We start from the raw sequence: 14,056 nt of genomic DNA on the forward strand, positions 1-14,056 counted from the left end.
TTTAGTCTTCCCCTCAGGCTCAATCTGTTTTATGTATCTCTGCTGTTTTGACATTGAGTAAGCTACCTTAAAGGAAACAAGAAAAGCCTCTTACAGTGCTGGCAAAGGCCACAGCTCATTTTAATGGACTGAAGAGTGGAAATTGATTTAAAGCTCCTGAATCTATAACAGTGCATGATCTGACGTGGGCTAATGCTCTGCTGTGAAAGAGTTCCTCTATAAAGTTACTGGCCATACTCTTCCCATTTAAAAGGGAATGGCACATTATAGTTACACCAAAGCACCAGAGCCATTAATGTATTTGTCCTAGAGCTCCATGAGGCTGGAATACGCTGCCACACAGTTTTACACAGGGAATTACACTGCCAGCTGGTCCCATGGGCTTCTGTGGAAGCTGGACCCAGAACTGGTGTATGTGTAAGCACATCTGTACAGTGTTATGTTCCAGAGGTGCTGAAAAGCCTTCACCCCCCCACACTCTTCCTTTGCATTGATGAGATGCACTGACATGACCACCACAGCAATTAGGAAATCGAGGTTGTCATTAAGAACATTTGACTGGATATTTGAAGCCCAAATGAAGCTACAAACCCACAAGTGTTGTCAAAAGTGCATTTCTTGTTTCAGTCCAGTCCAGCTGAAGGGGGGAAGAGGGTGACAGCTCCCTAAGGTCACCCTGCCAGGCTCTCAGACATCTCAGCAGCACCATCTGGTGACTCCTGCTGATACTGCCCGCTGCCTCCTAGGCTAAACCCGCCTCCCGAAGGTGGTTTATACCCTAACAAAGGGTGCAAAGGAACCTCACAGCTCCCTCGTTTCCCCTCTCCTTGCTGAGACAACTAAACTCAATTCGATTTCAGTGCACATTCCCAAGAGCTTTGTAGGAAAGAGCTGGGAGGTCACACTCCTCAACTCACTCATGGGCCTCCACCACTAAACCAGGAGCAGCCTCACCCATTTGGATGAACATGGATTTGGCAACCACTAAACAGAAGCAGCGGAGCATGAAATACAGGATGAGCTTCAGAAGCCTCATTGGGAAGGGAAAAATTCCTTGGATTTAATCAATGATGAAGGAAATCATCGGTGCTGTCAAGGCAGGTAGTTGAGATTACTCCTTAACCTTGGATAAGGATCTCATTCCCCTGGATGGTGTTACCTGTGACCTGTCTGCTTCACCTGTTTCATGTATTCCTTGTTGTCCAGCAACATTTCTGTTTGTACAATCACACAACACCCAGCTCAGCTGGAGCTTCTTCTATAAATAAGCCCCCAATCAACACTGAAGGAGAAGGACAGGAGATGACAGATCTCTGGTAGTTTAAACAGCATTTAAAAACACCTCAGGGATTTAGGAGCCAAGAAGGTAAATCACACTGACAGAAGGGGAGGTAACGTGTGAGCATACAGCAATCCTGAAGTTACAGCTGGTAAAGTTATGGGGTTGCACAAGGAAAAGGCTTGAGCAGCTCAACTTATTTAGTTAATCCAAAAGAAGCAACTCATTTCAAAAGACAGCGGGTTCTTTACCACTTGGAATCTTCAAACCTAGGGCAGGTGTGAAATTCTAATAGCAAAGCAGAACAAAGGGCTTCACGCAGAATAACTGAGAGCCTCTGCCCTGTGTTATGGGAATAACCTTGGCTGATCATTAGGTTCTGTTCTGGAATGAAAAACTAAACCACAACAGCTAAAACCCACTGCGAAACATGAAGACATTCAACTGGGAAGGACCAAAAAGGCATTAAGGGACAACAAGTTTTAGAGCAGACCTCCCTCAAGGCAGATTCTCCACTCAAAACAAGGAAGAAAAACAGGGTGGAGAAGAGAGAAGGAAGGAAGGAAGGTGGTTTATCTAGGAATGAGACCACAAGTCAGAAAGCACAACCTCCCATGCTGCTGCTCCTGACTCAGCACGACCTATGTAAGTCACTTCACCCCTTGAGGAGTCCCAGGCTTGCTGTGTTCTAAGAAGAGACCATCACCTGCAGCACTGACTGATGCCATGGGGATACAGACAAGACCTTGGGAATGCTGGGGAGGAGCAGGTGCAGGAGCAGAGTACAGCTTCAATTCCAGCAGCCTGAGCGCCTCCGCTGGTAGCAGCGAGTGCTCCACAAACACAGGCTGGTGCCCACCTGACCATGCAATGACAGTTCTAACTGAAGCTTGATTTTGCAGCTGTTAATGCAGGTATAGGGCAGGGAGACAAAGAACTAGTTATGTTTGCAGGCACGTGACAGCACTCACAGGCCTCTCCCAGGCAGCAGAAAGCAGTTGCTGAACGCAGGAGGGCAGTAAAGCCCTTGCAAGACAAAGTGTTCGGCAGGGATAGTATTTCCCAAGATTTCCTGTCCCCTCTACAAGGCATTTATCTGGGAAAGACTCATAACACAACACTAAGAGCTCTTCCAGGCAATAGAGAGCCCAGAAAGCAATGGATACACTTGCCACCAGGCAAATCAAGACTGTGTTTCCTTCTCCAAACATATACTAAGATCACAGCTAGAATCAGGTCCTGCTTTAAATCAATCCTCCATGTGTAAATTCAGAGGGTCTCCTTGAAAAGGAAGGTATTCCAAGGATATACATTGGCTCTGCACACATACCAGGAAACGAGAAGGCTACCATTACATCAGATGACTCCCAGTCTAGCTATCTGCAGGTCAAGCTGCACATGGAAGAAGCATTATTCCTTATGTAAATGCTTTCTTTTGAGATCAGTGTTGTGCTGGCTCTGCATAATACATCATTACACGTAACACAGTAATTAGAAGTTATCATCTGTACACTACAAAAAGCATTTTGGGCTCCCTCTATTTAATTCTTCCACAGTGGTCTTCAAAATGAGATCTATGTATTTCATTCTAACAATGCCAGGTTGGGGATTTTTCCATCCCCCTTTTTAACTCCTCAGTTCTAATAAGTACACAGTAACAATAACTACCTGGTTTGCAGCAGCAAGGAGGAACGTGGGGAAGAAACAGGCAGGAATTGCATTTTTGGGTTTAAAATGAAATGAAATCGAGATGATAAGTTGCTCTTACTGGAAAGAGGGAGGTCGGGAGTCTCCAATGCCACCGGTTCTCTCGATGGGAGGAGGAAGGTCTGTGTGGCTCTCGGTGCACTGGGAGCCAGTGTCAGAGTGGGAGCTTTCAGCCAGGACCAGCTGTCAAGAGAAAGAAGAGAATTACACACACTTGTAAGCTCTGCTACAAGATGCTGAGCCACTGCTTTGCTAAATGCTGCGAGATCCGAGAGGAAGGGAAGTGCTTAGTGCCCAGTTGCATGGATTCCTGCCAAACTTCCATGAAATCAGGTTAAATTCCATCTCAACATGAGATCATATGCACAGAATTCCTGCAAGAACCACTACATGTTTCTCATCCCAGAACAAACAGGCACACCAGGCAGGGAGTGCACTTCTTCTTGTGACTTGTCACTATGGCCTTCTCCAAGTTGCCCAAACATGTATGTGCCCACTTTGCACCCCCAGTTTGGGTTTGCCATGGCAGAACTAAACAGCAGAAGGTGAAACTTAACAGTATGACAGCTCAATCCTGTAACTTTGTGTACAAAGAGCTTCAAAAGCCTGAAAATTCACAGTCTGGGCTGGACCAAGCACCAAATCTCAGAGCTGCTGCCACCTCTATTAAGCGAACTAAACCCAAAATCCATTGAATCTCAACAGCCACACAGATCAAGAGGAGGACTAGATCCCTGATGTTCAGCATACTTGTGTCTCTTGTGCCCATTATGTCTCTTCATGTTCTCTTAACATAGAGCTGCAGATAGAAGAAGTCATTTTCCAATCATGCCATGGTGTGTATGTGCAGTGTGCACTCTTCTGCAATTCATACTGACCTGAGAACCTCTATACAACCACACTGTTGTAACCAGCACCTTCAAAACTCCTCTGACACTACCGTTCACACTCGTGGAAGCTGCAGGTGCCTGGCAAGCAGGGCAGCAGGAACCCAAAACACAGCACTTACATGGAAATAAGCAACTGGAGATATGCTGCAACAGTTCAATCTTCTCATTACAAACACCGAGCATCTCCACACAGCCTCCTGAGCTCAGGAATCATTACATATTCCAGTCCTGTCCCAAGGCAGGGTGCAAATTCTTCATGTAACAACTAATGCCAGCACGTATTATTTCTATTTCCTATCAGCATCCTCAGTGATTAATAGGGATGCTCCTGGATAATGGATCAAAGGCATGGTCATGGCACACGAGAGGCTGATTATACTCAGCCTCACTTCCAATAAATTCAGGACATAAAGACCATCTCCATTCAGTGTGCCTTCTGTGACACTTCCATCAGCAGATAAACAGAGAAGAGGCAGAAGCATGAGGCTCTCTCCTTATCCCCACCCTTCTGGTTTGCAGCTCATTGTAACCTGACAGAGGATGTGATGTTTAACTAAGGCTTGATTCTACCCACTTACTTTCAGGCTACTACCTACTTTCCTGTGTGTAAAAAGGCTGAAGTGCCTCCCAGAAAGGCAGGATAAGACCCAATTTGCACAACTGAGATTAAAACTATTAACATACCTAAATGCAACTGAACTCCTAGGAGAGGAGAACCAGCCACTGGGTAAAGTACCACTATAGAAAACCAAACAGCACGCACCGAGCCAAGATTCCTTCTCATTTATCTCTGCAAACAGAATGTGCTCATTCCCAAGTAGCAGTTCCAGTTCCAATTCAGCTTCACCTGCTAGATAAAGTGGTTGGTTCTTATTATAAAGCATTAAGAGTGGAGAAGGAGGTTTCTGGCCATTGCCAACAGAAGTCAGACTTCAACTAGTGACCTAGAAGTGAGAAAGGTATATATGCTATTACCAATCCCAATTAGCCATCTAAGTCTCTTTAAATAACATGATTATAAGGTCTTAATTAAATAAATGCTCAAATAATTACACAGATTATTACCTTTCACTAAGAGGCAACTAGGTGTCAGCTTCCCTCTCTTTTTAGCTGCAAAGAACAAGCCCTTTATAAGAGATTCCAACCATAACTGGTTAATATATCAAGGACTAATTCTAATGTAAGCATCACACAGATGGTAGCTGGTAAAAAAGGGGATGCAGAAGGAAAGGGAACAGGATATGAGGGGACTGGCCTTGAGGATATAGTATATTACTCCTAAGAGTATATTACTCCATGAATGTGAGAAGGCACAAACACACACTGTCAAAAAGGAACTGCCTGAAGACAAAACAGTTCTGCAGCACCACATGGAGCCAGCTGCATTATTCAAACTCTTATCACCAAAGCAAGAGTGACAGAGGAAACACCAAAGGGGAAAATAACATGAGCTTCCCTATTAACTTGGTAATTAAAGCTTCTTTCTTTCAGGTGGGGATGTTGACAGGAGACGTTTAGAAAACATGTGGATATTTGTTCTTTAGTGTTTCCCTGCTCCGGGAGGAGGTCTCAGTGATGCAGAACCCATTATGAAGGCAAACCCACCCTACTGATGCAGGCTGTAGATCATCTCGGGAGTGCTGCTGAAAAGCAAAATCCAGTGCAACAAAGCAACTCCTTTGTGAATATTGCCCCTAGGCTGTGATTTCCTGAAGGATAAAGCACTGGGTACCCACTTCTTACAGACCTTCAGTGGGATTAGAGCCATAAACAGCCTCAAGACTATGCCATTACCATTATAAAGGGAAGAGGGCTGCAGAAAGTATCCATACTAATCCATCAGGTGCATTCAGGAAATGCACCACTTGAAACTTGGATCAGTTCACTGCCAGATACACTGAACGTGAGATATATTCAAACACAAGATAAGATACTAGCAGTATCTCCTGTTTCCAAGTAGCTTGTTAATCCTAGATACAAGTCTTTCAGATTTCAAGTAGTAAATCATAAGCACTACAGCCCTGATAACGCAGTGGCCAATGCAGACCTGCTGGTGTTTACCTTCCCAAGTTAGGATCAGGCATTTCCACACCAAATACACTTACTGTAACTCAGACACATCCTCTGGGGTGAAATTTTGCCCCTGAGGAATAACAAGAAATAAATAAACCAAGAGTTTAAATAGGTTGCCCAACATGATCTTACTCCTGGGATAACCAGGACCTGGGAGCTCCTGCAAGAGGACTTCAGAGATTTAAGCAAGAGAGGTCGAAGCAATTCTGTTCTTAAAACAAGACGCAGACTGTTCAGATCTGTCTGGTTACAAGTGGAACACTCCCCCTCCATCAGCTTTTGATCTTGGTGTGAAGAGCACTAAAATCTAAACGAACGGCTGCAGACCAAGTGAACAGAAACACCACAAAAGAGCACTAGAAAAACATATGTTGTGCTAGAAAAGAACATGTGCACTAGAAGATGGCACAGGCAGCAGGGTTGTTATGCACCATGCCTAGCTGCTTCTTCCCCAGCATCAAGGATCAGAAAGGTAGTGTAACACCTCACAGTGGAATTCCAGGCTCAGCTGGAGCTTCACAATGAGTTAGCAGCCCTGCCTCTTTCCAGCACCTCACGAAACACCTCCAATGTGATGAAGGTTTGACAGAAGAGGAGTAATTCAGTGGGGTGTACATTTGCTGACACACTGCACATGTCACTGCCCCGGCTCCATGTGTGGGTATACACAATTCCTGCTCCCTGCTTTGCTGTGCTAGCAGGAATTCCCCATTTCCTCCAACAACCAGGAGGATACGTAATGGTTTACATTACGTACCTATCAGCTTTGAGGTAATGTATCCTTGTCTTTGACAAGCTATGGTAAGAGCAAACCACTCCAATATTACATCACTTTGAATGGAGCTGATAATGCACTATTGGGCTGCCACAATCCAGCCTTCTCCCTGTGTTTCCGTGAGAAAAGCAGTGTTAACCCCAGCTCCCTGGCCAGGAGCCAGCCTGGTAATTGCATTTCACCCACCAGCCTCCCTGCAGTTTTGACTGGCAGCAGCATCTTAATCCATTTCTTGCACTGTGTTGGTGCTGTGTGTGCTGTTCAGGAGTGTGCCTGGGGCTGTAAACCAGCTGCTGGGTTCCACCCCACTGCATTTCAGTGTGAAACGTGGATGTCTGTGTGGCACACATGGAGGAACTTAATAAAGAAGTGTGGAACTAATTGCAACTGTTGATTCAGTTCATTCCATCATACCAAGTGCTGTTTGTTTTCTCAACTGAGGTCCTACCATCACATTCCCTACTAAATCTTGCCGAGGAAGTGGAGAAAGTGTATCAGCCCTGGCATGTTAGAAAGGAATCCTGTGTCCTTCTGGTATCCCAAATGATTCCCACGCAGCCACTTCCCACTCACAACAGCACAAACAGCAGTTTCGTGCTGCAGCAGCGGGACATGCAGCCTCTTCATGCTGACAAAAGCGCATGTTGCATTCTGTGTTAGCCAGGGAATGCTGCTCAGCACTGCCAGGGATCTGCTAAGGAGCAGTTATCCTGGCACCCATCTGCAGAAAGAAGTGTTCAGTTCACTGTGTCAACACTGCTCACTTCAGCAATTAGACTCGGGATCTGAAGCCCTAGCACAGGAACAGCAGCAAACTTCACACCAGCCCATTCTGCTTGTTGTAAGCAAATTTAAGCGATGGAAGGGCAGTGGGAAGGAGGATGGATCTCAAATGAGGGGCTTTGGAGAAGGGCCTGTGGGGACAGGACAAGGGGAATGGCTTTAACCTGCCAGAGGGGAGATTGAGATGAGCTCTGAGGCAGAAGTTCTTCCCTGTGAGGGTGCTGAGGCGCTGGCACAGGGTGCCCAGAGAAGCTGTGGCTACCCCATCCCTGGCAGTGTTCAAGGCCAGGTTGGACACAGGGGCTTGGAGCAACCTGCTCTAGTGGAAGGTGTCCCTGCCCGGGGCAGGGGGTGGAACTGGAGGAGCTTTAAGGTCCCTTCCAACCCAAAACAGGCTGAGATTCTCTGAATTACAGCAAGAAGTGCCTTTTACAGTGCTCACAGACATCTCAACAAACTCACAGGCATTAGGCCAGCTCCACGAATCAGTCTGTTCAACACGGATGGCTGAAGGCACCAGCCAACAAGAGCCAGTCTGGGAAGGGGAAAGAGCAAACACTGGCACATTCTGCTCTCATACTCTCATCTGGCTAAATATTTATTAGTCTATCAGCATGAAAACTACAATATGTACATTCTGTTACTGAGAGCAGCAGCAGCTCTTGGTACCTCTCATACAGTAACCAGAAACAATAGCTCCAAAAGCCATTTGTATCCTTGATAACAACTTCACAACGGCCACATTCATCTACAGTTGAAAGTCATTATTTCCTATAAAGTCACAGCCATCTCAAATCCCAAGTCAAAGCTTCAAAGGCACGGCCCATTATCCACACGAGGGCTGCTCCCAAAGGACCAATTGCACTGAAAGACTTACTGATGAGGCCCTTTATTCCATTAGGAATTCTGTCAAAAGGCAACAGGACTCCACATTGCTGGAAGGGCTGCAAGAGCCCATTGGGAATGTGATGTTTATTTTAGTAACAAGGAATTGTCTATGCCAGGTAGATTAGGCTTCCCCCTTTCTTCCTGCACATCACCTGTGCAGTTGCTTGGGGTTTGCTCCAACCATGGAAAAGATACTCAGAGAATACAGGATCAACCTCCCATAGCCTGGAAATCAGAAGCTAAAAGACTTTAAGGAACCTGTGGCTGCCAGGTAAAGGGTGACCCACTTCAGTGTTAGAGATGGAAAGATGCAGACTGGGTTTCAAAATCAGATTGCCCATTCTCTCTGTGTTTTTATCATCTGCCACCTGCTAACGTTTAGAGGAGATATTGTGCCTTCATGAAATAATAGTACCTCAGATTCCTCCCAGATTCTGCTCAGTGTCCAGGTGTTTCTTTATGGCACTGTACTACAGGTTAGCTGTGAAACAAATCCAGTTTCACTGACTGACACTGCAGGAAGTTCTCTTTAAGCACAGGATTACCTGCCTCTTGGAGAACATGTGGAGTAAGAAGAGGAGGAGAAAAGGGACCTGCAATCCTATAATCCTATTTCATGTCTCACCTTCTCAGATTTTTTCAGCAGGTTGCTGATGCTGAGAGCTTACACATTCCTCACCCCAGCCAAAACCAGGTTCCTGTGTACTCAGAGCAACGCAGAGCCCTGAGCTGGGTGTACCTGGTGCTGCCATGATAGCAAGTACTTCTGCCTCAGGCCTTTCCTCTGCCTGGTGCTGCTCACAGTTAGAAACAGGACAGCATCTTTCAGTTCAGACCTGGATTAAATCTAACTTGAGAGCTCTTGCGCACATCAGACCAGAACCACCCAACATGACTTGAGCAAAGAGACGACGGTAGACCTGTGAAGCTTCCTCAGTCAGCACATTCTTTCCAAGTCCCCCCCACTTCATGATAACCTGTTTCCTTCTTCCCCATCTCTTTCTCACAGAGATCCCACCACTCCAGCCCCGGCTGCTCCTTAGGGCAATCTCATTCCCCTTTACTAAGACTCAGATCATTCCCTGATAACTCATTCAGGTACCATAAAGCTTAGAAATGTTTTCAGTGATCCTACCTCCCTTCCTTCTAAGCTCTAACCATTAGGGAAGAAGATACATATAATCTGTGAAGAGAAGAAACAGGACTTGAAATCAGTTCACTTCATACATAAGAAATGAACAAGCACCTGCCTGTGTGGATTTCCATTCACTCCAGGCTGGCAGCAACCACCAGCCAGTGCTCCCCACATTCCCAGCTTCCACTGGGAGACTGGAAGTCCAGGGAGACTGCCCCTGGACAGTGCAAAGAGAAGAGAAAAGCATTTCCAGCTCTAGCAAAAAGCTGGGGGTGATGTGTTCTCCTCTGTATAAGCTGCATTTCCAACCTGCCCAGTAAGGACCTGAACCTGGAAAATCAGAAATACATTCATCATTTCACTGAGGGAAGCTCAAAACAAGTTATCTTCTGAGAAAAACTGGATCCTGTCGTGTGTGTGAGTAGAACAGGCACAGGCACCAGTTACCTCATGTAGAAAATGCATTTGTGTAATGCATTTACAGTAATAGCTACTAGCTGAAGAACTCTGCTATACAATAGTCTCTGTATGACAAACCTAAAGGTCAACTACTGCAAATGAATCTAGTAAGTAGCAGCCCCCTGTTCCAAACCATTCAATCCTTAAAAGCAAACCAACCAACCAAATAATAATCCACAAAGAGAAAAATCAAACACAAACCAACCCAAAATCAAAAGGCCGAGATCTAAGAAGAGGAGGAGGAAACTAAGCAGGACACAGGAGGGATGGGAGGAGGTTTAAATAGCTAAATAGGAGCAGTGATTCTAATTCAATCCCAATATGAAACACACACATATACATTTATAGTGAGGATGACACTTATCCCAGATGGGTTTGTGCAAGAATTCCAAGCTGGCTGCTACCAGCCGATGCCCATGTTAGAACATGGAAACAAAGAAAGCTCAGGCCCATCATGTTAAACACCAGCTGAGGAAACAACCCTGTCCAAACCACATCCATTCCAAAAGGTGAAGACCAACTTTGCTCCCCTGAAAGACACAGATACAATTACCTGTGAAGTTCCAGTGAACATGCTATTAAAGGGTTTGAAGCTGTGAACAATTAACTTACAGTAAGATTGACATAAAACTCCTCCAGTAATTAGCAGCACACAGATGCAGATAAGCACTGCAGTGTCACGGGTCTCGGTGTGGAAACAGTCATTTGCAATTCCTAATGCAGGTCAGGCACAGATGTTTCAGCTGATGGTTGAACAGAAGTCCTTGTCACCAGCAGCTGCTAAAGGTGCACTGTATGATCTCTGAGAAGAGAGCTGCAAACTGCCTCCAACCTAGTGGGATAAGCAGAGCAATCTGGGAACAAGCTGATGGTGGGAAGGGAGTAAAGAGTCCAAGTCGTTTGAAGCAGTGTATCCCTACTACCTGCAACAATCTGTGCTCGCTGCCTCTGCCTAGAAATGGGTTTATAATGGGGTTTTAATGCATTATGGCATTTGCTGATGAGCAGCAGAGGCCATCAAGAGCCTACACTGGTAGAGAACTCAAAGGGCTCCCAGCACTAATTCCCTGGAACAATTAAAGCCACACATCTAAATATTAAGATATAAAGAAAACACAAGACTGAGGGCTCTGGGGCATCTCCAGTGTCCCCAGCCATGCACATGTAAATGGCTCAAGGAGAAAGAGTGGAGACATTGATCCTGGCTGTAGCCTCCAAGCAAAACTGTAATGTAAAAAGCAAGATCTGAAAGAAGGTACAAATCCTTGGAGCAAGGATTCTGCATTCTTCTACGTTTGGAAAGCAGCCAGCAAGCTATGGTGCAACAGGACTCACAATGAACTGGATTCATTCCTAACATGCACTTCAGAAATTGTAATGTTTCTCTGAAAATAAGATAGTAACAGTCCCAGAACTAAACCAACGTTTAACTTGTGTGTGTATGTGTACATGTATATATATATACTCTTGTTCTGATCTTACTACTCATAGGGCAGGGCCTTGAGCAACCTGCTCTAGTGGAAGGTGTCCCTGCCCATGGCAAGGGGTTGGAACTGGATGATCTTAAGGTCCTTTACAACCCAAACTATTCCATGATTCTGTATCCTCCTTTATAAAAATAGAACGTATTTTCATGCTTCCTAGTATTTAAGAAGCTGAGCAAAGAATTCAGCTCTCAGCTTGAGATCAAATGCCCTCAGGTTTTTGGTTGGGAAAGGGAAAGAGGAAGAGGTTAAAGAATTGGGATGTAAAGGGGAATGAAATAATCCATATCCTTATTGATGTGGAACACTTCGGGGTTAGGGATTTGGTTTTGCTTAAACTCCAAGAACACTGGGTCTTGTTGGAACAACCTGAGTCCTATTTTGCTGCACAGAAGAGCCCCAATAGTGTGCACAAGTTCAGAATCAATCATCAGTGTATTGAACCACCAATGCAAAAGATCATTCTTTAACTAGATCACACAGATAAAAACAAACACCACCACGCTCCTGCGTGCACTGGGAGGAAGAGACTCAGCTCAGGGATGCAGAAGGCAATCTGAACATCAGCCTGGGGTTTGAATTAATACCAGTTCAAAAGCATGGGAGAAAGGGGAAGAAACAGGGAGAGAATAACACTGAGGAGCAAATACAGTCAAGTGTTACATACTGAGAAGGAGGAAAGGGGTTCTCAGGATTAATTTGCTCCTCTGATAAGAGCTACTGTTCATTTCTATCCCTTTGCTTTTAAAGCAGACGCTGCTCTCACGCTATGGCAACATAAATGACATCTTCATAGCCTTTATTATCTGAAGCTTTCAGGATGCTCTCTTCAGCTTGCTAATTACACACGAGATCCCTTTTTGTACCATCTATTCCCATCCCATCAGAAAACCATGCTATACCTATAGCCCACTTATCCTCAGGCTGAATACAAACCCAGCATCGCCAAGACTCATAGCTTAAACACAGCCTCAAAGTAGCATATTCAGCAGTATCTCCAGCCCCTCAGAGAAAGCAGGACCTCACACCACACCAGTGGCCATTAGCACCTATGTTCTGCCATGGCTTAAAGTGAACCCCATCATGTGTTTGTCTCTATATTTAAGTATTATTTTTTATTCTTTAATACAAATTATTTTGTTCCAGAGAATAAACACTTCTTTCGACAACCAATTTACTCCTCCATGGAGCACAACACGCAGGAATCATCCCCTCTTTGTGAGGGCAAGTAAGCAGATCCCTATTGTGTTCATTTCTTCCCCTTGAGCACTGCCCAGCAGCACAGGTTTCTATCAGTATAACTGTGCTTTGAAACACTCATTAATTTTCAAACCAAGGCATTTAGTTGCCTTAACACCCACTGCTGAATGGAAATACACAGCGGAGTTCTATGGCCAGCTCTGGAAGTCACCTTGGTTATCAGTCAGCTACTGCTGCTGAGTCAAAAGGTTGGAGCACAAAGGCCAAAAAAGCACCTTTTCCATCTGAATGCATTTCCCAGTGACAAAACAGATCACTTCCAAGAGAGTACAAACCAAAGGGAGAACATTCTCCAAGTTTTTAAGACCTCAATTTAATACAAAACCTCGTAAGTGCTTAATACTCTGTACACCTTTGGGTGTGCAGGACTAAGGTTAAATCCATGCATTAGAAAGCTCTGTGCTTTACTTGCCTAATACTAACACCCTGTTGGGAATACCCAGTTGCCAGAGCCTGAATGCCTTAAAACCAAAAGCAATCAATAGAGCAGAGAGAAGTGATCATATTGGATGACAAAGCTGAGCTCAATTCATCTGCCAGCACTCGCCCTCACAAGAGCAATGTTTTCAGCTGCTTAGAACCCAGCAGGGGCTGTATGTGATGAGCCACATGGCATCATTACTTAAGAACACTCTCCCAATCAAACTGATGTTTGAAAGATACATTGCACTTTCCCTGCACAATAGTAGCATGCACACATGCACTCTACTGTGAGCAGCAGCATGCAATCAATACTGTATTTGATATATAGGGAAGGCACACGTAATCCTCATGTAAAATGTAAGCCTTTGCTTCCATTGAGAATTGTAAAACTCAGGATGCATGTAACCAGCTACCCTACCACTGTATCAAACCACATATGAACACAGACACAGAAGCCAACTTACCCAGGACACCACTCTTCCATTGAAGCAAGGGAGCTTTGCATTGTCATCTGAGATCTCCTCCTTTACCACCCTGGAAAAAGAAACAGGAAGGAAATCAAGAGTTTGAAAGTACATCAGCTCAGAAGGGACAGTGGTTTTCTTCAATGGGCCAGGAAAATACTAGGTTTTGATATAATTTTGCTATCAGTAAGTCTTCTATCTTTAAAGAATAGATACACTACCTTTAAAGAATAGATACTCTAAAGACTTGCTGGTAGCAAGATGTTTATGACATGTATTAGCTAACTAATAGAAAGCCACTCAGCTGCAAAAACACCAGGTTTGCTCTTAAATATAAGGCTTTACTACTACACATTGATGTGACGCTCTTTTTGCTACCCAAGGGCTTCAACCAGAATTGGGAACCTTTTGAACCAGGCACTGTACAAACACAGAG

The 14,056-nt window shown here is 44.8% G+C and overlaps 1 protein-coding gene across 1 annotated transcript in view; it reads right to left on the bottom strand.

The window, feature by feature from the left end:
• Positions 1 to 13,690, bottom strand: part of DVL1 (dishevelled segment polarity protein 1) — a gene marked incomplete at its 5' end in the record, with an annotated part of 42,719 nt that extends 29,029 nt beyond the window's left edge. The window contains 2 exons of the mRNA XM_010013886.1: positions 3,048 to 3,169; positions 13,621 to 13,690. Of these exons, the coding sequence (XP_010012188.1) occupies positions 3,048 to 3,169; positions 13,621 to 13,690 (192 nt within the window). The remainder of the gene's footprint in view (positions 1 to 3,047; positions 3,170 to 13,620) is intronic.
• Between the last annotated feature and the right edge of the window lie 366 nt (positions 13,691 to 14,056).

The sequence above is a fragment of the Nestor notabilis genome, unplaced genomic scaffold (genome assembly GCF_000696875.1).
Source record: "Nestor notabilis isolate BGI_N333 unplaced genomic scaffold, ASM69687v1 scaffold15814, whole genome shotgun sequence".
Taxonomy (NCBI): Eukaryota; Metazoa; Chordata; class Aves; order Psittaciformes; family Psittacidae; genus Nestor; species Nestor notabilis.